This window comes from Camelus ferus, unplaced genomic scaffold, assembly GCF_009834535.1.
Source record: "Camelus ferus isolate YT-003-E unplaced genomic scaffold, BCGSAC_Cfer_1.0 contig1013, whole genome shotgun sequence".
Taxonomy (NCBI): domain Eukaryota; kingdom Metazoa; phylum Chordata; class Mammalia; order Artiodactyla; family Camelidae; genus Camelus; species Camelus ferus.
Genome location: NW_022587700.1, coordinates 66,027 through 91,186, shown reverse-complemented (window position 1 = coordinate 91,186; position 25,160 = coordinate 66,027). Strand labels below are relative to the sequence as shown.

Below are 25,160 nucleotides of genomic sequence, written 5' to 3'. Positions count from 1 at the left end.
TAACTCACCTGAGGGTGTTTTCCTCACTTCAGGGGCAGTGAGGACTGGGCTTCTTCACACTCCAAGAGCCCCAGGTCTGGATGCAGACAGCCTGGCTCTCCCCCCAGTCCTGCAGTTCCCGGCCACACCTGCTGCTGGTCACTGAGTCTGTGCTGTGTTCTCTTCCAGGACAAGAGGTGCACTCTGACCCCACCCCGCCCCCACCAGCGGTGGCAGAGGCGGCGGACAGGCAGGTGAGCTGGGGCCTGAGACCATCCCCGAAATCAGTGCCCCAGAGGCCGCTGGTGACTAGAGGGGCCACGGGGCGGAAGGCAGCATGGGATGGGAGGAGGAGGAAGGCTCAGGACAAGGAGATGAAAGGGGGAACAGATAGCACTGTGAGGACCTCGGCCATGAAAGGGAAGAAAAAAGATAGTGACAGCTGAAGCGGTGTTGGCGTTAAAAGCTGCGGGCTTTTTCATTTAATTTTATTAATTACCATTACATATAGTGGCATATTTTTATTTGATTAAAGATTAGGTGCCATGTCATATAACAGGATATAGTATGTTATTATTTATTAAATAATACATAATAGTAGATATACTAGCCATATTATGTTCTGTTTATTTATTATCAGATAGTATATAATACATATGTAGGTATTTATATACATAATATATAATTCATGCATCTATATAATATATAATACATAACAATGTAGGATTATGATTAATATATTTTATAACAAGATTACATAACAATAATGATGTAATATTACCCATTGTATGTCTTGGTTCATGACACATTCTCACCTTAGGTGCCTTTCAGAAGTATTTATGTATTAAAATTAATATTATAAGAAACAGTTGTGAACCTATCACCCAGCATCAGAACAGGACTATTGACAGTGACATACTGTGTCCTATCCTGCACTTGGCCTCTTCTCACAGGAAGTAACCAGCATCCTGAATCCTGGCTTACCCTTGCCTTGTGTTACTTTCACACACACAACATTTAAGATCAGTTAAAACAAATGAACTGCAGGTACATGCAGCGAAGTGGATGAATCACACACTCTATGTTAAATTGAAACAATAAGCCCTAGAAGGTAGGCGATAGTGTGCTATGCTTTTAACTGTGTATATATATGTCAACTAAACTCACTGAATTAAGACAACTACAGCTAGAGTCCAGGTGGGAGAGGGACAGATAAAAGGTGAGGTGAGCAGATTTGCTGCAGGTGAGCGAGTTCCTTTCCAGTGACATGTCATTCTCTCTGAAGCAGGAGGGAAGGCCATCTGCTGGGAGTCAGGGAAGAGACAGAGGGAAGGTTAGAGGTGTGCAGAGAGCAGAGAATGTTGACACCACTGAGTGATAAGTGGGGAAATGTGCTCACTAGAGAAACCCTGGAGGATTGCCTGGCAGTGGCAACATGGTGGGCATTGATTTGTAGTCTTAGAAACCTGTGCTGGGAGAGCCTGCTGCCTGCAGGCTCAGAACAAGTAGAGCTGGGTGAACCGAGATGGAAGTCGTCCTGGTGAGGAACTGAGAAGATCAAGGCTCAAGGGGGTTTTGTTTGTCCTAAAGAGAGTGCTGACTATGGATGCAGATCTGGAAGGTGGGGTAGTGGAAGTAAGAGGAACGTGGACAGGCAGGAAAGCAGAGGAGTCAGTGCACGATGCCTAGTGAGGGTGAATGAGGGCCAAGGAGGCTGGTGGAGAAGCAGCTGGATGGCTAGAGGTGGGCACTTAAAAGAGAGAGGCTGGACCTAGGGTGGAGACACACCCGGGTATGAGCCCGGGGCTAGGGTGAATGGGGGGTGGCTGGCTCAGGCTGACAGCGAAGAAGACCCTAAAATAAACATACTGGGTGGTGGAGGGAGAATGAACTTTGACTTCTTGATGGTAGGAAGCGAGGCAATACAGATCTGGTGGTCCAGTTGCTCCTGACTGTGGCAGATGAGCAGGGAGGCCAGGGTGGCAGGCACTGCTAGGAATGGATCTGTGTTTTCCAGGTGCTCCCAAGAGAGGAGGAGCAATCATCTGAAGGGGGAAAGTGAGCACAAGGAGCCCAACCCAGGCTCCTGATCAAACGAGGGGTGTGAGGGGGCAAAGTGTCAACTCCATAGATGGTGGCCCAGGAAGCAGGGACCATGGGTGAAGTGAGGGGACACTCAGAGAAGAGAGGGAGGAGAGTCTTCTGGGTGTAGGGGGAAGAGAGGCCCCAGGACAAAGGAGCACAGGGGCACAGTGATGAGGATGGACTGGCTCTATGGTGACACTGCAGGGCTGGCTGGATCTTTGTCCTGAGGGCTTAATTTGGGGGGGGGCTGCTGGCCTCACGAGGACACCCCTCTGAGCAGCCTGGACAGACGCTCCCGTTCCTGAGAGCTGTGTGGCCAACACTGTTCTCGGAGGGGCTCTGCCTCCATCTTCTATCAGACTTTCCTGCCCAGCCCCCGACCGCCAGCGAGGGAGCCTGGGCCTCGCAGCTGTTTCCCGTGGAGGGAGACAGGCTCCTTGGAGAAGCAGGCTGATCTTACTTTTCTCCGTAACCCAGGTCCTAGCAAAGCGCCAGGGTGGCCCATTCAGAGGCTCAGATACTTACTAAATTAACTTAAAGCAGTAGAATAGCAGAGCTGGAGGAAGTGACCACTGAGCTCACAGAATTCACTGCCCACACCCCCATTCTACAGATGAGGAAACAGAGACCAAGCGGTGAAGCAGCCTTGGCCAAGGTCACGCTGCTCCTTAATGCTGGCCTGTGTCGGGCATGCCAAGTGATGAGCTGCAGTGAAGGGCCTGAGAGGGGGCTCTGGGGCCAGACAGCTTGGGTTCAAGTCCCAGCTCTGCCATTTACTAGCTGTGTGATTAATGACTGTCCTTCCTGTAAAGTGCCACCTCATTGGGTTGTCGTGAACACAGAGTTCCTGGAACAGCAGGACAGAGTTCTGTAAGGGTTTGCTGTTGCTTTGGTTACTATTATTATCACCAAGTGAACCCTGAAATGAAGAACAAAGACAGCAAGAATTTTTATTTTAAAGGATTTTAAAATCCGATGATGAATGTTTGATTTAGTCTATTCAAGTCTGCATTTGACCCTTATTAACAACTACACAATGGATGACTTTTGAGGAAATGTTGCTTCATGTCTTTAATTCTCACTAACGACACAGGCTATTCAACAGGAAGCAGCTTTTTTCCAGGAAGAGGGACAAAAAGTTAACAATATCTCGGTACCTCTCGGTCCCCAGTGAATTGGTTGTGACCTGTCAACCCAACTCTGGGGAACTGCCCGCTCCTCCTGGGCTTGCTGCACTGCCCCGCGGCCTCCAGGGGGCGCTGTACGCCCACACGAATCCAGTCTCTTGGTTCATATCTTTGCTTCAGATCCCTCAAGGACTGCCCATGCCCCAGGGCCCCATCTGCCCCGCCAGCCTCGCCTGCTGGACTCCAGGACACCATCCTGGGTCTCAACCATCCTCTCCTCCTATGCCCCGCCCCACTACTCTTCACTTTGTCCTTCAAATGTGGGCTCCTGTGGCTCTCCACCCAGCAGGGGTCTCCCCGTCCTCCACCTCGGGTAACTGCATCGTCCTGCACGGTGCCTAGCAAACCCATGTGGAGTCAGGAAGAATACAGAACAACAGGTGCTCAGAGGGGCTGCCTTTCCCACTGCAGGGGCCCTGGAGAGCTTTCTCCCGGCTGGTTATTCACAGGCGCTGAAGCTGTAGAATCTCGATCTCACCAATTTAAAGGGCATCATCACTAATTACAAAAGCAATCATTTTTTCAGTAGCAAAAGGAGAAAAGACTTTGTGCCCCACACCTCCAACTTTCTTCCTCCACCTTCAGAGGTGATTCTCACTCTCTGGGCAAGGGTAGAAAGCAACACACAGAATATTATTTTTCAATGTTTTTTTTTTCCCACTCTGAAGATTGCTTTCCCAGAACCGATGCAGGCTAGGATGGTTTGGCTTCCCTGGACTGAGGATTCAGAGGCACAGGGGGCAGGAGGGTGGGGAGATAATTCAGCATTTTTGAACCAAACAGAGACATTTAAAGGTTCTACTCTAAACAGAAAGGAAGCAGGATGCTATAGAAATGGGAAAACCATAGTTGGAAATGCAATAACGAGTTACAAGAGAATAAACATGAAGATGTAAAAAAGAAAAAGTACATCAAAATACAAAAATGTGGAAATGGGAGACGGTAGCAAGAAAAGATAGATTTTTCTCTCTTTCTTTTTTTTTTTTTCTCATTATTCTTAGGATGTGTTGGAGCCTACGTGATTATCAGTCTAAAGGAAATAGATATAGTAATGGGTTGATATACTTCAAAAATAAGGTAACCACAAATCGAAAGCATACAATAGAGTCGCAAAAAAAAAAAAAACAAAAAGAAACAAACTCAAAATGGCTTAAAGACTTAAACATTAGACAAGACGCTATAAACCTCTCAGAAGAAAACATAGGCAAAATATTATTTGATATATATCTCAGCAATGTTTTCCTAGGGCAATCCACCCAAGCAACAGAAATAAAATACAAAATAAACAAATGGGACCTAATTACACTTATCAGCTTTTTCACAGCAACAGAAACCATAAGCAAAACAAAAAGACAACCTATGGAATGGGAGAAAACTTTTGCAAAAGATGAGACTGAACATGGCTTAAATTCTAGACTATATAAATAGTTCATACAACTTAATAAGAAAAAAAAATAAACAACCCAATCCAAAAATGGGCAGAACAACTAAACAAGCAATTCTCCAATGAAGATATACAAATGGCCAATAGGAATATGAAAAAAAGGTTCAATATTGCTAATTATCAGAGAAATGCAAATCAAAACTACAATAAGTTATCATCTCACACTATTCAGAATGGCCACCATTCAAACATCCACAAACCACAAATGCTGGAGAGGCTGTGGAGAAAAGGGAACCCTCCTACATTGTTGGTGGGAATGTAGTTTGGTGCAGCCACTGTGGAAAACAGTATGGAGAGTCCTCAAAAGACTAAAAAAGACTTATCATTTGATCCAGCAATCCCATTCCTGGGCATATATCCAGAGGGAACCTTAATTCCAAAAGATACCTGCACCCCAATGTTCACAGCAGCATTGTTTACAATGGCCAAGACATAGAAGCAAACTAAACACCCACTGACAGATGACTGGATAAAGATGTAGTATTTAGATATAGAAGAATATTACTCAGTCATAACAAAGAAGGAAATAATGCCATTTACATCAACATGGATGGACCTGGAGATTATCACACTAAAGTGAAATAACTCAGACAGAGAAAGACAAGTATCATATGATATCACTTGTATGTGGAATTTTTAAAAATGATACAAATGAACTTATTTACAAAACAAAAACACACTCACAGACTTAGAAAACTAACTTAGGAGTTTGGGATTAACAATTACAAACTACTATATGTAAAATAGATAAACAACAAAGATTCACTGCAGAACACAGGGGAAAATATTCAGTATCTTGCAACCTATAATGGAAAAGAACCTGAAAAAGAATAGACTATGTATATGTACAACTGAATCACTATGCTGTATACCTGAAACTAACAAAACAGCTGTATATCTGAAACTAACAAAACATTGTAAATCAACCACATTTCAATTAAAAAAAAGATAAGCTCTAAATACCTTTATTCAAAGAAAATCTTCAACTCTTACCTCTTACAGAAAGTAAAATGGGAAGCTTGAGCAGGACCAAATTATACTGAATGAGAGGTTACATACCTTCTCCAGCACGTGGCCCATGCTACACACACATCGTGTTTTCCTTCAGGTAAGAATGGCCCTTACTGCCCAGGGAGCGAGTCCTCCTGAGACAAGGCCTGTGTGGCAGTGGCCTTCTTGTCACCGCTCCATCTCACCAGGAGGCCAGGATTTTCAGAGGGGAGGGAACACAGAGCTCATACACTTCAGATCTATTTCCTGAGAAAAACTATGGAAAGACCAAATTCACCTGCAGTGCGGGAAACATGAGCAGGACCCCTTAGCAGACCGACAAGCCCGAAGCAAGACGGCCCGATGTTCACATCGGAACCAGAACAACAACCGTCTGGCCCGTCTTAAGTGATCACCATCTCACCTGCAATGAACTGTTCATACTCAGTGTCAGGGATGTTTCTTTTGAGACTTGAGAGATCAAAAAAGTCAGACCAGGGAATCCGGACCTGGTGGATGTCCAGGCTCTGCCAATGGTAGAGGCGGCCCCAAGGGGGTAGCACCAGCACCGACTCCTCCATCTTCAGCAGGGTCTTCAGGAGGAAGGCGATGTGGATACAGACGCCCCTATGGAGGCTGAAGCCCTCTGGAGGGTTGACGTCACACGGAAGGTAACTGGCAGGGAGCAAAGGAGAGCAGGCCTTCAGGGCCAGGCCTCTGCACAGGAATCCCAGCTTAGATATAACAGATACAACGGGAATCCCTGCACAGCACATGGCCTAGACTCAAGACACGTTCAGCAGCTTCTGGTTTGTATAGTGGAGGCACTGCCCACCCGTCTCCATGTGGCCAATTACTTCGAGTCCGGGAGCACATGCAGAAGACATCTTGGCATCTGTCTAACAATGCTAAGCACCTGACTAGTACCTGAGCACCCGTTCTCTAGGGGCTCTTAAGCTTCTTGGTCTACAGACCCCTGTACACTCTTAATTACTGAGGACTCCAAATGGCTGCCGTTTATGTGGGTTAAATCTATCAATAGTTCCTGTGTTAGAACTTAAATAAGAACTTTAAAAAATGCTTATGAGTTCACTTAAAAATAATAACAACCTACTACATGTTACCATTAATACTCTTAAGCAAAAAATAAGTATATTTTTCTAAACAAAAATCATTAATGAGAAGAATAGCAGTGATTTTAATTTCTGCAAATCTCTTTTGGACTGGTGAGAGCTGAATTCTATCTGCCTCTACATTCCCTGTTTTGTGATATCACAGACCAGGTTTTCCCTGGAAATCCCCACAGGAAACTCGGGAGTGCAAGAGTGTGCAAAAGGCAGGTGACATACCTGGCGTTTCTACGAAAATAGTCTTGCATCTCAGGGGCCTCAGACACACTTTGATAACTGCTGCCCTACCCTAGGCGAGACTCTCCTACACAAGAGCCAGGCAAGGGTCCTGGCTTCTTTAATGAGTTACCGCAGCCACACTCCTCCCTTCTCTGTGTTAATGTTTCCCACAACCTCCATTACCGCAGATGAGGATGTAATCCTCAACTGGGGCCTCTAATCCCAGAAGACTGCCAACTTTGAGAGGGAAGGCCCATCTACCATCCCTACACCCCGCACAGTCTATTTTGAGTCAAGCCCTAGATAACTGCTAATCGGCACTGACCCTTGTCTTATTCCTGAGGTTTACCGAAGGAGCCAACATCTGGATGGAACTGAAATTTCCCTGCAGATAAACAAGGCTGATAAACCACCCCATTCCAACATCTGATTCTGGGGCTCTTCAAAACCCGGATAAGGCCCCGCTTCATAAAAGACAGGTCCTCCTGCCTGCCCTTCCCGGGGGTTCTGGGAGGCCGCGGCCAAGCAGGGCTACCCGGACTCGCGGTCCCAGCCCCAGTGCCCGAGGGGGAGGAAAGCCCGAGGCTGTGCCCCAGCCCTGTCCTCCCCGCCCCAACCCGCTCCCCGGCACCACAGCGCCTCCCCGGCAGCCACACCAACCCGGATCCCACCCCGGTCCATGTCCACTGGCCCCGCCAACGGCGCGGCCGTACGTTTACCGTCTGTGGGACGCCGCCCCAGACAGGATGTCGGCCGCCGACTGACCAGGCCAGAACTAGTCGCCCAGGCGAGCAAGCCGCCAGCCCCAGCAGCAAGCACCGCCATGGTCCCGGGTAGCTGCACACTTCCGGAGCCCGCTGCCCGCCCCAGAAGCTCACACCGGCCCGCGCAGAGCGCGGCGCATGTAGCCATGGCAACGCCGCGGGGCCCTCCTCTAGCGCTTGCGTCTGTGTCCTCCCGAGGCTAGACGTGAGAGGGCAGAAATTGCGGAGCCAATGGGAGCCAGGGCTCGGCCAGGACGGGGGCTGGGGGGAGGCTTATGGGGCAGCTGGGCGGGGCCGGGGCGGGCGGTGCCGAGCAGACGTCCTCACCTGCAGCTGGCGCCGGCCGGATGCTGGGGCGGTGCTGCCACCAGTGGGCGGGGCTGCGGGGCGGTGGGGCAGCGGGGCGGGGGCACCCTCACCTGTCCGTGTGTGTGGCTCAGCCTGGGCTCCGCGGCCTCCCCTTGCACCGGACGTGGACCCAGGCTGCCGTTGGGCAAGATAGAGGACTGAGCCAAGGCACAAACGGCTGGCCAGGTAGGGCACCTGAAGTGCAGATCCTCCAGGCCCGCTGCCGGCCTTGAATTCACGCTGCTGGGCAGTTTCCAAGGAGACGGGATCTGTCCCAAGAGGGGAGATAGGGCAGGGGTGCCAGATGCCGGGTTAGGTGCGGTCTTACAGGCGAGCCACGGTGAGAGGGTTCAGAGAAGCCCCTGTGTTGGCGGGGCTAGGAATTTGGGGTATGGGGTGGGGATGGTGTGTGCCATGCTCTGTGGTCTCCCCAAGAACTCTCACCCCCAAGCAAGGGACCCTGCTCCCTCCACCATTCACTGCATCCCCTGCCTTCCCCAGCACCACTGCCCCTGCCCCCGGAGTGTCCCATGACCTCTCCCCACACCGGGCACTGTCCCTGTTACAGGTACTGAGGTCCTGGTGGTTCCAGCCCGAGGGTGGGGGCTGTATCTGACCAGTTAGGATGCCTGGAGCCTTGTATGAAACCTCAGAGCATAATGCAGACGTGCACAGAGGCCCCTCAAACAGGATTCCCTGCATGGCCCTCCCACCACGGACCCACAGCGCAGCTGCCACACCAGGCCAAGCCTGCTGGAAGACCGCTGGTCCCTCTCATCCTGTTCCTGATCAAGAGTGCACCGCCCACACTGCTGGGTATTTAGGGGGCCTTAGAAGAGCAGCTGGTATTTTCATGGGCAAATATTTGCTCTTTTGGGAAGATTTCAGTGCAAAGGGATGTAGGATATGCTTTTTCTGTTGCCCTGAAACTGGTGACTAGGATGCAAACTTAAGTCAAAACAGGTTTTAGAGAGAGCTGCAAAATATCTAACCCAAAGATCACTGTTCCCCAGCAAAGGCAACACCACCTGGCCGGTGGGGTCCTGGTCCCTCATTCTGGAGGTTGGGGTTTGCACCCTCCAGCTGGGACAGAGCCCGAAACAGCTCTGAACACGCTCCAACAGGCTTTCCCAGCAAAAACGGCCTTTATTTTGAATCTGGGTGAAGGAACCAGCTGAGACATCTGAGTAAATCTTCCTGGGTGTAACCAGGCCTTTTATGCTGAATGAAAGAGCGGCTCTCCACATGCTAACTTCTTAGAACTGAATGTGTGTCAAAACCTTCATGCATGTAGCATGTTGGGAACAGCGTTTCATGGTGAGGGGAACTATATAACTTACATGTGTATGGGGAAGCCCTCACTCCAACCGGCTTTTCCTGCGCACACTGCCTTTATTTCGAAATTGGCTGTTGCTGAGAAATCTTGGTAAGCTTTCCTAGGTGTAACCATGCCCATTATGCTGGATGAAAGAGCGGCTCTACACTTGTTCACATCTCAGAAATGAATGTGTGTTGAAGCCGTCATTCATGTAGCGTGTTGGGAACACAGTTTCGTGGTGAGAAGAACTATGTAAATTACATGTCTATGATGAAGCAATTGCTCGAAATGGGTATTCCAGCGCATACTGCCTTTATTTCGAAACTGGCTTCTCAGAAGACCTGTGGTCTCCACTGCAGGTCTGTCTCCAAGCCCTGGGCCAGCATGGTGACTCTGCTCCCCCTGTCTATTCTGGGAGGTCTAGGGGTCCTCCATGGCCCTTCCACCATTGTTTCTTTTGGAAACACCCCACAGATGAAATGGGCCTGAGAACAGGAGAGCTGGATGCCAGCAGCCACTGCCCAGTTTGTGGCTCCTGGGAGGGGCATCTCCTCTCTGTGGGCTCTGATCTCCCCTCCCCTCTCCCCTACCCCCACCCCTCTCCTCCTGCATTTCCCGATTGATCCCTGGATAATGGTCCATACCAGGAATGACCTGGGAGAGGTTTTATGAGTCTTTAAGGGAAAAAAAAAAGAAATCTTTAAACAAATTACTGAAAGTAACTTCCAGCTTTCCCGGGAAAGCCCTCTTTCCAATGTTTAAGGCTAGTTGACAGGGTGTCAAATTGCCTAACCACTCACATCTGAGCAACTGCTAACTCTTTCCAGTTCCCCGCAGCATCCACCTCTGGCAGCTTGGCCACAAGAGGGCAAGAAAGCTCTTTCCCCATGCCAGCTCCAGCGTGGCTTTGGAGGCAGTGGAGGCTGAGAGAAAGGGCCCCGCCCTGAAGTTTGGGGGGCCTCCAGCCACAGCCAGAGGAGCAGGAGTTTTCAGAGTGCCCCAGGAGGGAAACCAGGCAAGGCTGCCTGGCCCAAGTCTTCCCTGCCCAGAGAGCCCCATGAACTGCTTTGGGCCCCACTCCCCATTTGGGCCCCCTGCAAAAAGGTACCACGGGATCCACACCTGAGAAGGCAGAAGGATGGCCCTTTGGCCTGGGGTCCCAGCAGGTGTGTCCTGTGATACCTGTGGCCACATATCTTCCTTGTCTCTCCAGGTCAGTGAAGGGTCTGTGCTGGGCACCTTGGTGCTCAGGAACATGGGAACAACTCTAAACTCAGAAGGACAGAGAGACTCTGCCTGGAAGCAAGGATTCCAGGGAGACGCCTTGCCCAGAACTGGGGGACTGTGTGCTGAGTAGACCCCTGGAGGCAATGTGGGGCTGTGGGGTCCTCATCAGAGAAGGGAGCAGGTGTGCTTTCCGGGGGTGGAGCCCTGCTTTGTCCAGTCATGTCCTTGTGTAAGACTCATTTACAAACACCTTCCAGTCCACCTAGGGGTGGCCTCAGAGTTGGGGGTAGAGGAGGAGAGTGAAGGGTGCAGACTTAGGGCCCCCTGACCCACCCAGGGAGCCAAGGGTCAGTGGGAACATCGTGGGAGTCTAGTGCAGGGGTGGAGGACGAGAACTAAGAACATGCCAAGTCATGCAATAAAGTGACCTGTGATCACGAGACACAGGTGGCTGTACACCAAAGGAGGGAGATAGAAATTTAGACCCAAGCTCTGAGAACCTTGAGAGGGGCTGGAGGGTCCCAGGAGCCCTGAGGAACAGCTCTTCTAGGGGCACAGATATCCCAATAAACACATTTCTCATGGATGCTTTTTGGGGTGCAGAGTGAGTTACCAGGATCCTAAACTTAGTATGGAATCCCACCCCCTTGTTCATCACGATTCCTGGCAATAAATTGCTGTCATTTGTTCCTGGACATGCACAGGGGAGGTGACTGCTGTGGTGGTCACTGCAGGACTAGAATCTTCTGGTGTGGGCTCTGTGACCACAGAAACCCAGGGGGATTTCTTAACGGGAGCACCTGGAGACCATGCCTGCAAGGACCACCCTCATGGGATGGCCAATGAGCCCGTGGTACCCAGGTCACCAAGTGACGAATTTGTGAGGTTGCCTGGGGTAACCTGGGGACATGTAGGTTTCTGTGGTCAGCACGTGGGCCCAGCACTGCGGGATGGTCTGCACAAAGAGGGGCCTGCCCTCCTGATGATGGCTTCTAACACCTGCAGGGAAACTGCTCCCTGGGCGCCTGGAGGTCCATATTGAGAGCGTCCTGCCAGCCATGAGGGATCACCTTCCCCTGATGCAGAGGCAGACCTCTCCCCCTTGAGGCCCAGGGGACACCTGGCTCAGGTCCCAACTGTGTGCCCTGGACACACAGAGCCCCAGATCTCTGGCACAGACTGGGGTGTGGTTGTGTCGGGGCAGAAAAGGCCCAGGTAAGGGGCTCATTCAGGGACAGAGGCCACTCTGCAGGGATACTGGACCTGGCAGCAATACACTGCTTCAGAACTTACCTGGGCTGGGTTTCCAAGCTGTGGGATGGAAGGGCCTCTCCTTCCTGCGGTGCAGTGGGGGGAACTAGATCCATCGTCAATATCAGCCCTGAAAATGGAGGCTGCACTACATCCATTCCTGGAAAGAAAAATCAGGCCCCTCCAGTCCAGGTGACTCAGAAAGTCAGTCAGCAATGTTCGGGGCCCCCAGTTTAGGCTTTGAATTAGAGCTGAGCGGCTCAGGAGGCCAGATCCCTGTCCGTGGCTCCAGGAGTAGGCTTTCTGCTGGGGGACAGGATCCTCACAAACACCTGTGTCTTTGTGGGACATTCCCCTCTGACCAGCTGGGAGGCAGGGTGCAGTTGTGGGAAATCGTGTTTCCATGAGCAGAGGGCCACCAAGTGGTGGGGGCACAGGAGACTGTGAGAATGAGTCCCGCAAAATTTCTGGAATCAAAAAACTGGCAAATGTGAAAAAGTGCATAATTTGTTTTATTGAACAGGCTGCTTATGTACGTTTGGAGGGCCAGGTTCAAAGACTCTGCATCCATCCAGGACAATAGCATCAAGAGAAGAACAGACAGAGCAGAAGGAGATCTGGGGTTTCCCCCAGGAATGAGGTGGAACAGGGATTTCTGCAGATTTGCAAGGCGTCCCCTACCACTGAGCATGGGGTTACAACCCCACGTGACCACCGTCGTGTTTGGCTTGGGCTCTGGATCTGGCCTGCTCATTTATTCTTCCAGCTGAGTTCCAGAAACTCAGAGGGTGGACTTTGAGGGGCTGCGTTTGGAACCTAGTGAGGAGCTGGATGGTCCTTTATATTGAGTCCCTTCAGCCTAATCACCGTAGCTGAATCCCAACACCCCCCAGGCACCCAGGGTGGCTGTGGAGGGAGAGAAAGCCTGGCAGGCGACCTAGGGGTCCCACTGCTCTGTCCCTCCCTTGTCTTCATTCCCTTTCACCCCAGAAGGTGTGATTGTCTCGTGTCATGGTGGCCACCGTAGTGTCCCTCCCAGCAATCTCTCTTCTCCATCAGGTGGGGTTCCCAACCCCACTCAGCCTTCTCTCTGCATGGATGCTGAAGGACCAGGACCACCTGAATTTCTGAGCTTGAGCAGTAAGGTGGAAAAAAAGAAACCAATGGAAACAAAGAAACAAGTTATTGTGGCAAAACTGCCCACCACAGAGAAGCTGCCCTGAGTGGAAGGGAGGGTGTGGGCATGCCCATTTGTTTCCTGTCTCCCAGTGCTCTTAGCTTTCTTATTGCAGACCTGCATGGTTACAACAAAATGATCTGCAAAACTGAAAATATTTACTCTCTCGCTTTTACAGAAAAGGCTGGCCAGCCTCTGGTCCGGTACCAGGCAAGTGATTGGAGTCCCTTTCCAGTTTGGAAACATCTGGGCAGGCCCAGGTTTGCAAAAGTCTTTAAGAGTAGTTACGGAGTTTTGCTTCTAAAATTCTTTACGGCTGTATATACTTCTGAGATGCGGTTGTGCTGTGTAATTCTGAGCCGGGATTTTCTCAAACTGTTTCTCACTTCTTATACCAGACATTCCTAAATTCCAAGGGGAACTGTATATTAAGGAAGCCATGGAATTTAGGAAAAGGATACAGATCTCATTTCCTTTTAAGCATCAGTGTACCTCCATCATGGCAGTATTGGTTATGAGTTATTGATAGGGGAATTAAATAGTAACCAGATTAATAGAAAATAGGGGATTTTAGGTACACAGGTTCATCTTTTCAACATTTTTTGTAATATTTGCAGTTTAAGATGGCCATTCCTGAGAAACAGGTAGCCTCTTAGAATGAAATAGGCATTTCCTCTGAACCATACTTAATTTTTATTTCGTAGACAGCAGGAAGGGTAATCACACATCACACATTTGGGGACGTCAAAGAGAAAATGTAACTTTCTGGGAGCGCACTCCCCCATCTCCCCCTGCTCTTTTCACTGTCCCATTCTCCCTGGAAGGCTCTTTCTTATCTTCTTCTCATGGCTCCAGTAACTCTTTCTTCCTCCTCATCCCTCAGCTGGTAAGGTTACTTTTCTACTTTGAACAAGCAAACAAGCCAACAGAAGAGAAGTTTCACAAGCAACTCCCAGCACATCCGCTCACCTAGTGTTGTCTGTGACCTCACTCTCGGTGCCCCACCTCTTATTACAGGTGACATCGAAAGCCAATTCCTCGAAAAGTCCCCAGGGCCCCATCCCTCCCATCTTCTCTGGGTTGTCACTCCCAAAACCATCCTCTCTTTCACTACCTCATCTATTTTGTTCTCCTGCTAGTTGGCTCCCATCAGTATATAAACGTCCATCTTCTTAAAAGAAACAAACAGCACTCCTTGACCCTAATTCACCCCCACCAATTGCCACCCTGTGTCTTTGCAGCAAATCTTTAAGGAGTTGTTTAAACTCACTGTCTGCATCTTCTCTTGAGCCATCCCCTTTTACACCCACTCTGGCTCTTCCCCTGATCCCTCGCTCTATGGAAACTGCCCTGTCAAGGCCATCAGTGACCACACGTTGCTAAATATAGCGGTCAATTTTCAGTCCTCATCATGCGTAGACCCTCGGCAGCATTTGACCCAGCTCTTCCATCCCTCCTCCCCCGTGTTCCTGCTTCACTTAAACTCCAGCCCATCGCTCTGTCTGCTTTCTGCTTTTGGTCTACTGGCTGGTCCTTTGCCAATGTCTCCTCTTTTTCCCAAACATACACTGTGGGTGTGCCCCAGGGTTGGCTCCTGGGCCTCTCATCTCTCTCTCTGCTATTCCTTTGGTGGAAGCAACCCAGCCTTGGAAATTGGCATGCCATCAATTTCTCGATTTCTCCAAAACTCCCTGATTTGCCCTTTCCATCTGGACCTTTATCCCTGAGACTCACATTCTTTTTCTTTCATTAATCTTGCTTTCACATTCATACATATGTTCTACTATGTAATTACTTTTCCAAATTTTGTATCAGTAAATATATATATCATGTAAAATGCTCAAATCTGTATTATTTCCACTAAGATGCTTATTCTACCTTAGAACCTTTCTGCATTTCTGTATTTATGTGAAAAAAGCGAATAGCATTTCTACAAGCCTCATAGTTAAACAGTGTGTTTGTTTGGGGCTATTATGTAACATGAAATAATGATACATTAACATAGTCCTTTTTCATTTATTTTTATGTAACACCAAGATGAGGTTTTTGCACTGAACACTGGTTTTATTGAAATTTTACCTACGTTATGGACAGTCAGTTTATGTGAAAGCCCTCATTTCTCCCCTTTCTGATATATTTTCCATTTGGCTATATATAACATATACCTTGGCATGAAACAAACTTCCCAAATCATTCACATAATACAATTAATACATTTAAATTATATTTTTTAAATGTTAAAAAGAAAAAGAAAACAGACTCCTCTACCTATTAGGCATTTCTGTGGCAATATGTAATACACACCTTAACCATGACATTGAAGAACTGAGCTGATACCAGCCCCTTTCCACCTGCTCAGCCCCACCTTGTCCCATCCCTTGTGGATGGAGAGGACATCCCTCCCATTGTCCAGGTCCAGATGTTGGAACAATGTTCTTTCTGTCTTTCTCTTACACACACAGACAGCAAATCCAGCTTGTTAGAAAATTCTGGGTACACTGTCTTCATTAACCACCTGCTCCCTGCTCCCCGCCCTCCTAAGAGCCACCTTCAGCTCTTCCTGGACACCAATAGCCTCCAGTTTCCATCTTTGCTTTCCTACAATCTCTCATCAACACAGAGTCAGAGGGAGCCTGTAAAAACATACATTTAGGGGGTGGGTGTAGCTTAGTGGTAGGGTGCATGCTTAGCATGCATGAGATCCTGGGCTCAATCTCCAGCACCTTCATTAAAATAAATAAATTACCTCCCCCCAAAAAACACAAACACAAAAGCATAAGTTGGCCTCCATCACCCCTCCCCTCAAAACTCACTAAAAGGGTCACCATTTCATTAGGAGCCAAAGTTGTCACAAAGGCCTCAGGACCCGGCATGCTCTGCCTCTCCACCCACACTCTCCCCCTCACTCTGGGGGCCACTGGCTCTGTCTCTTCCTTCTTCCTCCGGATCTATTCTGCTTCAAGTTCATTACTCCATGAGATCTGCCAGGATTGCCTTATTCCCTCCTGTCTGCCTCCCACCCCACCACCATCACCCGAGTTTGCTCATATAACCCGTTTTTTTAAATTTTCCAAGCTCTTGCTACCCCCAACATGCTGCCTGTTTCCTCTACTAAAACTCTGAGCCCCCAGTGATGGGGAGTCATGTCTATTTTGTTGACTGATAAAGCCCGAGAACCTTGTGAATTGGTCTAGTTAGGAGATTCCCGTACGTAGTAGGAGCTTATACACATTTGCTGAATGACTGTAGATGCCCTGGTCCAATCCGATGGAGCACTTCTGTGTCCTGCTCAAAGAATAACTGTCCTTTCCACCTGAGAGGGGGTGACAACTTCCTTGGTGATCAAAGGCAAGATCTTTTTGCTTTATGCTGTTAACCTTAGGCGGGGAGACTGGGGGATCTTCATATATATTTTTAAATTTGGTTCACTCTGCAGTTTGTCTTTGGTCTCTGTATAATTTTGAGAAACTCTTTATGAGTGATCATTCTTCCATCAGATTGAACAGGGTCCAGGGGGAAGGACCAAGCCTGTCCCATCGGCCATCCTATGTGTCATGTCCTGGGACCCAGTGGATGCTCAGCACGTAAGTGAACAGACTGGAGTGAGTGAAGAGATGGGAGCATCTCCTTATTGTGGTGGCTGCTCTCTGTCAGATGCCTTGAGATTTGAGGAAGGGTTTACAAGTGCGGAGAGGGGAGATCAGGTCCTCTGTGCTCTTCCTGAGTGCCCTGGCTTTACCCATTCCCCCAGCCCACTCTGGGCAGCCAAGTTGAGGAGCTGGGCCACCGGAGGTTGTGCTGATCAATAATCCACCTTCACCCCAAGTCCGGGGGGTAGGGACCCCTGGTTGTAGTCTCTGGAGTCAGGTCCTTGGAGGAATTCCTCACTGAACTATGTTTTGGACCTTTTATTTTTCTCTATAACCTCCAGCTGAAGAAGATTGTCTTAGACACATGGAAGCTGAGGACGCCTACTGTCCCCTCGGAACCCAGGTGGGGCTGGGAGTCTGCTGTTTGTATAGCCGGTGGGCTCGTGTTGCTTTGGGCATCCCTGTGTCTGAATTCCTGCAGTACACTCGGTGGTAAGGAAGGGGTGCCTGGCAGGGAGGGAAGTGGGTCGGGGGACTACACAGCTGGGGAGACGTTAACCTGGGGTGAGCGGGAGCCGGCTGATGCATGGAATCTCGGTGCAGGGAACTCTCCAAACTCAGAGAGGTTCCCACTCCCGCAGGGTCCCTTTGATCAGGGTGCTAGGCTGTCAGCACAGCAGGGTCCCTGTGAGGATCATGGTGCCTTCAGGCAGTGGGAAGTGAGGGGTCCAGTGGCACTTAAATTAACTGTGCACCCAAAGCCAACCCCCGTCTCTTTCAGCCTGTTTCCTAATCTGCAAAACTGGAATGATATTAACCATCCCGCAGGTTTGTTGATGGGCTGGGACACACTAGACAGCCAGGAGCTGGAATTCCTCTGTGCCCTGATTGTTATCCTTCCTTCTCACTATTTGCTCTCACAAGTTCAGTCTCTCTGCCTCTCTCTCTCTCATTCACTTGTAACTTCCTCTCCTGCTCTGTTTCATTTGATTTCCACCCTCCTCCCAATCCCCAGATGAGTGAACTTGATTTCTGTGTGTCAGTTCCAAATTCCCAGGAAAGATGCTCTGTCTCCCTCTGGATCTGTTGTCCAACCCATCAGTTGTGGCCAGATGAGGGAGTCCCTCTGGGACCAGTGGAGGGTCTCCGCCCAGCCCCCCAGCCACCACTTTGGGAGCACATATCTCTCCAAGGAGGAGGTACTGGCTGTGACCTTGTGTCAGTCAGTATGAATTTATGTCTCCTCTTGCCCCTCCTTCATCCTCCTAAACAAAGATGAAAATTAAACACTCCCGGGATTTGTGTCATGGAACACGCAGGGTGGGGGCTAAGGGGGCTGGAATCTCTGCTGCATTTAAGGGACTACAGTGAATCCCCAATGAGAGCCTGCAAAGGGAACACCACCGCCCCCACCTGGCACTTAGGGTGCTGAGTCTGCGTGATGTTGAGCTAGGCTTCTGACCACAGCTCAGGGGTCTGGTCTGACCAGTTAGCCTTTGAAACCAACCAGCTTTGGATTCCTCAATCCCTCCCTGAGGTTTTACCTGAACCACCAGCTTCTGCATCTCTGAAGACAGATGATGAGGACCCTTCACGTAAGCCGTTCGCACAGCCCTGTGCAGGCCTTTGTGCTGCACGGTCTGCCCGGCGAGATAACTGAGGTTGGTATTTTACTGATGTTAGAAATAGTCTGGTTTCCCTATGTACTGTTTCACTGAACAAGCAACAGAAGCCACCTCTCGCTGATAAAAGCAAAAAGGGACTTAATGAGAAGATGCTGGGAGGGTGTATGGATTGGCCAGGACCGGAGCCAACCCAGGAGCTGTAGGAGGTGTTAGGGAGCCCCAGGCACCAGGCCGGGCTGGGTGCTACCGGGCCCCCTGCCACCCCAGAAGGGACCCCTCTCCACCCGACCCTCCACCTCACTCACTGCAGGTTCATATCCCGGCAGGGCCAGGTCACACTGAAGCCACCAGCACACACCTCAATGGGGGAGTTGACACCGTCTCAGCTGAGGGCGTGCCCGGTGTGGGGAGAGGCCCAGTTAGAAGAAGGCGGTTCCCCTACTGTTCCGAGTTAAGGTGCAAGTCAGTGCCCATCACTCAGGAGAGCCAGGCTGGACGGACCTCATTGCGGTGACTAGGCCGTCTGAGTTCACTTAATACTTTCTATGTTTGAAGGCCCTGGAGGGAGAAAAAGTGAAGTTTCTAGAACTTATTTTGTGTTTCCCATGTACCAGGTGCGGTAAGCAAGCCACTTCAGACAAGACCCAGAGCAACCACGTTAATAGGCCACGGAGCAAGTAGTGCAGTCAGGCCTCTGTGGACCCGAAACCCGTGTCCCCATCAGCTCAGTAGTTACCAGTGGAAACTGGGGGGATTTATGGGACTGTGTGCTCCTGTAGGGGCTGGGATGTGTGTGTTTAAATCCACATCTTCAGAAACTCGGCTAGAACCACAGCCACTTATTGCACGGAGGCAGAGGAGGGGAGGATTCCAGCCTTTGTTCCAGCTCGTGTGGAGCTCAGAAATTGCTCCTTCTGTCCTGAAAACAACACCAGAGCTGAGGGAGCTGCAATCCCACTGTACTTCTTAGATCCCAGAAAAATGAGGGGAAAATCTGCTCCCAACACAGAGAGGCAGCCAGGCAGGCTTGGCGAGTCACAGCTCCCAGGGCAGAACCCGCTTTTGTAACAACCCCCAGGGCAGGCAGATTTAACAGGTCCCTGAGGCCAGTGGAAGTCTCAGCGTGGGGAAGTCCGAGTGTGACAACTCCAGGGGGCCAGTCAGAGGGGCCCCCTGCTCTTTTTCATGCATTTTACCTCCAGGACCGTGTCCTGTTCTCAGAATGAAGGCCTCAGAGGATAACTCCTCATGCTTCCTGCCTGGAAAGGAGAAAATAACTCTATTGAAATATACCCAAAACATTCTGTTTCATTTGGGGAAGTTGTTTTTTGTTTGTTTGTTTTTTTAATGAGAAATTATTTTACCAGAGCCTAACCAACCTGGGAGAAGGGAAATCCCTTCTGTCTCACCCAAATTGGGGTGGGGGGAAAGAGACACACTTGTGGAGGTCACAGCTCAGGGCATAGGCTCAATGAGAACTAATCACAGGACTACAGATGCCCTGCTCTGTCCTGCTCCCCCAACACCTTACCTCCATGTCAGTAGGGCCCCTGTGTAATAACAGGAATAAAACTAAAAGAAGTAAATGTCTCAGGAGTGTCAAGGGAAAACCCAAAGACAGCGGGGAGATGAAAACAAGGACACACAGGCTGTTTTAGCCTCTCACACCAATAGCTGTAGCAAACTACACACAGCCCATCCCAGTAGATAAACAGAAAACCTCACAGAAGAAAGTATTTATTTTGGTTCTCTTACCCAGTGCATTCCATGGTGCATCCTCGCCTAGAATTGAGTGGAAGCAAGTCCATCTCAGAAGGGACATAACTGAAGAGGGATGGCTTTCCAGACTCTGATGGGCAGAGAGAGCAGCAGCCTGGGTGAGAGCATGGTGAGGGGTGGGGTAGGGGGTGGGCTGCCTTCTTCCCCAAATAAGGAAACTTCCTGAGGCCAGCACAGGAGGGAGGGCCATGGGGTGGAAGCAGCCAGACTTCTTCCTGAGAACTGATGGGATGCCTCAAAGGGACCATTCAGGTACCAAAACTGGGCCGTGAGGGTGGGAGCCAGTCGGTCTGACTCAGAGCCCAGGACTGAGGTGGGCGTACAGCAGGCCGGTCTTACTTGGCTGGATCCATTTCACTTCTCCGAAGCCCTGTGTAAAACATGAAGCGTGGACGGCCTGGTGAGCACAGCTCTGCCCTCAAGACCTGTTTCAACTCCTCTCTTCCCGGAAAACAGCATCTCTGAGCCCGCCCTTGGTGACCTCAGAGAGATCACCCTAGTGGCCCAGGCTAGTGACCGGGAACATGTACCTTCCTGCAGCCAACCCCAGACGTCCACTGATGCATCATATACTGGCAAAGATGTGAGTTCCTGTGCATTGGTCTAACAGCAGAGACTCTGCCACAGGCCCAAGAGGTGGTGTGTGGGACATGCAGGGGTGCAGGAGTGTAGGCAGTGCAAAAGTGTAACTGGTGACAGGGGTGCAGGGGCTGTGGAGGGCGCAGGAAGTTCAGGGGATGCGGGGGTGCAGGGGTGCAGAAGTGCAGGCAGTGCAGAAGTGCAGATAGTGGCAGGGGTGCAGAGGTGCAGGGAGTGTAGGGATGCAGGGAGGTGCTCAGGCACGTGGCCAGGATTAGAAGGCAAGTGCACATCCTCGCAGTCAGCCTGACCCCGGGAGGCTAGTGCAATCGTTTGGGGCGGCGGAGGCGGCGGTGCGTGGGAGGCTGCCAGGGCAAGCCGGTCGATTTCTTCTCTTCCCTGCAGCTTGGCCTAGGGGGGCCTTGGCCGCTGGAGATTCGCCAGATGTTGGACTCCAGGTAAGCTTGCTCCTGGGAGGTGGGGCGGTTAGGTCAGGGGGCAGCGGCAGCGACAGGGGGGCGGAGCGCGGCTGCCTCTGGCGAACTGGTGGAATAGCTGCCTTCTCCCGGCTGCCGGGCCTGGGAGCGGCCTCTGCTGCCCCTGGTCACCGTACACGCCTGTCCCACTCAGCTTGCTGAGTGGGGAGCGGTGCCATTAATGTGCGGGGCCCACGGGGTTAGGGGGGCTGCCGCGCGGAAGCCGGTCAGTTCGCTCAGCTCTCCCCCGCGGCGGAGCCAGTGGCAGCTTCTGCTGCCGTAGAGGCGGGACGCCGGTCTCCAGGTGAGCTTGCCCCTGGGAGGCGGCGGCGGCGGCTGCAGGGGGAGGGGGTCCGTTCCAGGGAGTAGCTCCATTTCTTCTGTCCCGCGCGGCCTGGCCTGAGGGCGACCTCTGCCGCCGGAGATTTGCCTGCGGTCCGACTCCAGGTGAGGTTGCACCTGGGAGATGGGTGCGGTGCAGTCAGGGGGCTGGTAAGGTGGTGGCTGCGGGGATAGGGAGGCTGCCCCGGGGTAGCTTGTGTATTAGCTCCCATGTCTGTGCCGCGTGGCCTGCAGGCGGCATCTGCTGCGCCAGGTCCCCGGACACCCCTGTCCCACTTTGCCTGCTGGGGGCGGGAGGCAGGGTAGTCAGGGTGCACGGGTGGCGGGGGTCGGGGGCCTGCAGCGGGGGAGCGGGCCCATTTGCTCCCATCTTCCCCGCGGCTTGTCCTGGGGGCGGTCTCTGTTGCCCTGGGTTACGGGACACGTGTATCCTAGTCGGCCTGACCCCGGGAGGCGGGCGTGGTACGTTGGGGGTGGTGGCAGCAGCGGCAGGTTTTCCCATGGAGCCGGTCCATTTGCTCCCATTTCCCCCCATGGTTTGCCCTGAGGGCGGTCTCTGTTGTCCCAAGTTCGCCGGACGTCCATCTCCAGGTCAGCCTGCTCCCTAGAGGAGGCCACCGTGAGGTCAGGGGGCAAGAGAGGTGGCTGCTGCGGGGGTAGGTGGCTGCCTTGGGGAGCTGGTGGATTGGCTCCCGTCTCCCCGATTGCCTGGTGTGGGAGTGGCCTCTCCTCCCCCAGATCACCAGACACACCTGTCCCATTTAGCCTGCTGGGGGAGGGGCGCCCTGGGCGGTGCCTTTAAGGTGTGGGGGAGGCGACGGCAGGGGTAGAGGACCTGCAGCGCGGAGCCTGTCAATTTGCTCTCCTCTTCCCCACGGCCAAACCTGGGGGCGTACTCTGCTGCCCAAGAAGCCGGATGCCCGTCTCCAGGTCAGCTTGCTCCTGGGAGGCGGGCGCGATGCTGTCGAGGGGCAGAGGCAGCTGCGACGGCCGGCTGCCCCGCCTAATGGGGCCACTTCTTCTCCTCTCCCCTGACCTGGCCTGGGGACGGCCTCTCCCGCCCAAGATTAGCCTGAAACCCCACACCCGGTCAGGTTGCTCCTGGGAGGTGGGCGCGGTGACATCAGGGGTTGGAGAGGAGGGGGGTCTGCCCCTGGCGGGCTGGAGGATAAGCTCCCATCTCTCTGGAGGCCTGACGTGGGGGTGGCCTCTGCTGCCCCTCATTCCCGGGTAACCCTTCTCCAGGACATATTGCCCCGGGGTTGCAGTAGGGTGAGGGGGCGGCGGGGTGTTGGCGGGGGTATGGAGCCTGCCGCTTGGGAGCTGGTGGTTTAGCTCCCATCTCTTCCGCAGCTTGGCCTGGGGGCAGCCTCTTTTGCCCCAGGTCCCAAAGCACAGTTTCCCTGACAGCTTAGCCACTGGAGGTGGGCAGGATGTGCTGAGGGGGCGGAGGCAGCTGCCAAGGCAGCGACGAAGGGGGCTGTCCCTGGCCAGCTGGTCAATTTGTTCCCATCTCAAACTTTGCTGCCCCAGTTTCGCAGAAACGCCCTTCTCCAGTTAATTCTTCTCCTGGGAGGTGGGCTGCAGTGCATGCAGCCCAAGGTCTGGGCTCTCCCCTGGGGAGGGGCAGAAACCTCTTGTTCTCCTTTGTCTTTATTCTTCAGCGAAGGGGTTACTTGACCCAATTCTTAATTCTGAGGAAGTGTAGCCTGTGTTACGGAAGAGCTGCTGGACAGTGAGGTTTCTGGGTGGGTTTTCACATCAGCTGATGCCCCAGGCAGGCAGGAAAGCTATTACTCAGAGCTCCTTAGTGTGGAGTTGGGGGATGGCCCCGCCATCCTCACCATGCTTTTTAAAAATGTGTTACTCCTCTCTTTTTCCTAGGTGACATTTTAGGTTATTGGGTCACAGATTGCTGGCACACTCATCCCTGTTCTCAAACATCTTTTAAACTTGGGTGAAGTGATAAGTAGGGGAAGAAGATGATTTACTGAAAGGTAAGAATACTTAAATTTGCATTAAAGCTAAATTCTGTCAATCTTTCTCAAATGATTTTTCTCTGATTCTAAATCCACGACCTAGTGAATGTTGTACTCCTGTGTAAATCATTGATCTTCACATCACATTGGTTGAGTGGTCAACGAGATTTGTTAATTAGATTATTCCTGAAAGGAAAAGCTCAGGCTTTTGAGAATTCCTTGTCTGATGTCACCCAGGCAGTCACAGTAGAAGACAGAGCTGATATAAAAATCCCTCAGCTGCCTGAACTGCAAAGCTTCTGGGATTACTGATCCCTGAAATGCAGGTGACTCTTGATGATAATCTGGGGGATGGTTTACATGATCAGATTCTTCCAGTCCTGTAAATGGGTTCCGTGGCCCCAGCCCCGGGAGAGCTGGTCATAAGGGCCATATCGTGAGGGGTGGGATGGGAAGGCAAGGTCTAAGAGCTGGCATCACTGAGATTCCACACTCGCTAAACACAGACCCCAGAGCCTAATTGTTGTCAGGTTCTGTTCTGGATTTGAGAGTGTGTTCAGACATGATTCTTGCCCTTCAGGGGTCACTGCCTGGGTGGAAGTAACCTTTACATAAATCTGGGGAGGATGACAATTAAGTAGATGGGCTGTTATGATTCTCAGTGTGCCCAGGCTCGCTCTTCCAGGCACTCGTGGGACTAACGAGAGTCATGTTATTCACTCATACACTGATTTATTACCCTTGAATTGATCATTTGTCCCACAGTAAGTGAAACAAGCGATGAGGAACCTGAGTTTTGTCCCCTTTCCTAGCACTGATTGTATCTGTCAGTCAGGCGCCCTGCGTATGCATTGTGAAATGGTGGTATTTCTTGCCCAATGGGACTGCACTGTCAGTTCTGAGAATCAGGGGAGACACGTGGGTAGGACAGCACACTGACACACATGGCACCCCCCCACCCCATGAGACAGCATTGTCGATGCTCAGGTGACCCGATGTAGACCGCGGTGCTAAACCTGAGCATGTTTAGTGATCTTGGTGGCTATGAAAATACAGACTGCCGGTCCCTACTTCTGGAGACTCTGAGGGTGTGCACCCCAGAATTCTGCATTTTAAGAAGCACTTTAACTAATTCTGATGAAGATGATCTGAGTGTCCCACTGAGAAACACTGGTGTGCGATGCACCAGTATTGAGGATTCTCAGGGAGCGATGTCTTTTCAGGATGGTCCAAGGGCCCTCACGAGACTTTTGCCTTGGGTGTAATTGTATGTGTTCGAAAGTGATGTCTCTCACTTCCAGTGCTTGTCAGCATGCTCTGTGCAGGGATTTGCTCTCAGCAGATATCAAAAACTATAAGTCTTCAGGTCACCGAGCTAGAGTGTGAGCGATCTTTTATTTTGGTTTTCTTTATTGCAATGCAGAGTCTCCCGAGAAGAGATTCAGACTGAACAGCTTTGTGTCGGACTTTGGAAGACCGCTGGTGCCCAAGGGGTTCTCTGGCAGCACAATGACGAATCTAGGTCCCTCTTTCACTGCTACGTCAATGAAGTGGACCGCTTGGACAAGGCCAAAGCTGGTATCCCAACCATAGCCCTTGACAGTGATGTTCGGCTCCAGGAAGCCATCAGATGCAGCAGGTGGCCAGAGGAGGAGCCGAACGGGCTCATGA

The 25,160-nt window shown here is 51.2% G+C and overlaps 2 protein-coding genes across 33 annotated transcripts; one reads left to right on the top strand and one right to left on the bottom strand.

The window, feature by feature from the left end:
* Window positions 1-640: 640 nt before the first annotated feature.
* On the bottom strand, window positions 641-7,859 carry LOC116662464 (GDP-fucose protein O-fucosyltransferase 2-like). The gene is made up of 4 exons (XM_032476181.1): window positions 7,854-7,859; window positions 7,754-7,809; window positions 6,110-6,360; window positions 641-1,280 (listed from the first exon to the last, which is right to left on the bottom strand). Exons 1-4 carry the CDS (start codon window positions 7,857-7,859, stop codon window positions 1,114-1,116), a joined length of 480 nt encoding a protein of 159 aa, XP_032332072.1. The 3' UTR covers window positions 641-1,113.
* A 271-nt stretch (window positions 7,860-8,130) lies between these two features.
* Window positions 8,131-25,006, top strand: LOC116662461. 32 transcript variants are annotated; one of them, XR_004318403.1, is made up of 13 exons: window positions 8,186-8,332; window positions 10,678-10,872; window positions 12,466-12,582; window positions 13,002-13,177; window positions 13,298-13,379; window positions 14,003-14,136; window positions 16,617-16,703; window positions 17,051-17,201; window positions 18,247-18,370; window positions 20,094-20,211; window positions 20,570-20,696; window positions 21,098-23,507; window positions 24,913-25,006. XR_004318403.1 is itself a non-coding variant. In XM_032476177.1 (7 exons), the coding sequence occupies exons 1-6, from the start codon at window positions 8,146-8,148 to the stop codon at window positions 18,367-18,369; spliced, it is 717 nt and encodes a 238-aa protein (XP_032332068.1). In that variant the 5' UTR covers window positions 8,131-8,145; the 3' UTR covers window position 18,370; window positions 18,949-19,105. The 32 variants fall into 32 exon arrangements, 1 of the variants encoding a protein (XP_032332068.1); XR_004318408.1 differs by lacking the exon at window positions 14,003-14,136; XR_004318398.1 differs by having other exon boundaries at window positions 13,002-13,379.
* The last annotated feature ends 154 nt before the right edge of the window (window positions 25,007-25,160 follow it).

Coding starts and splice junctions, on each gene's coding strand:
- LOC116662464 (XM_032476181.1), bottom strand. Junction 6,361..7,753: donor GGGGCGGCGTCCCACAGACG/GTAAACGTACGG, acceptor GCTCCCTGCCAG/TTACCTTCCGTGTGACGTCA. Junction 1,281..6,109: donor GTATGAACAGTTCATTGCAG/GTGAGATGGTGA, acceptor GACTCCCAGCAG/ATGGCCTTCCCTCCTGCTTC.
- LOC116662461 (XM_032476177.1), top strand. CDS start 8,146: ATGCTGGGGCGGTGCTGCCACCAGTGGGCGGGGCTGCGGGGCGGTGGG. Junction 13,330..16,616: donor AGCCTCTGGTCCGGTACCAG/GCAAGTGATTGG, acceptor TTCTTCCATCAG/ATTGAACAGGGTCCAGGGGG. Junction 16,704..17,050: donor ACCCAGTGGATGCTCAGCAC/GTAAGTGAACAG, acceptor TATAACCTCCAG/CTGAAGAAGATTGTCTTAGA.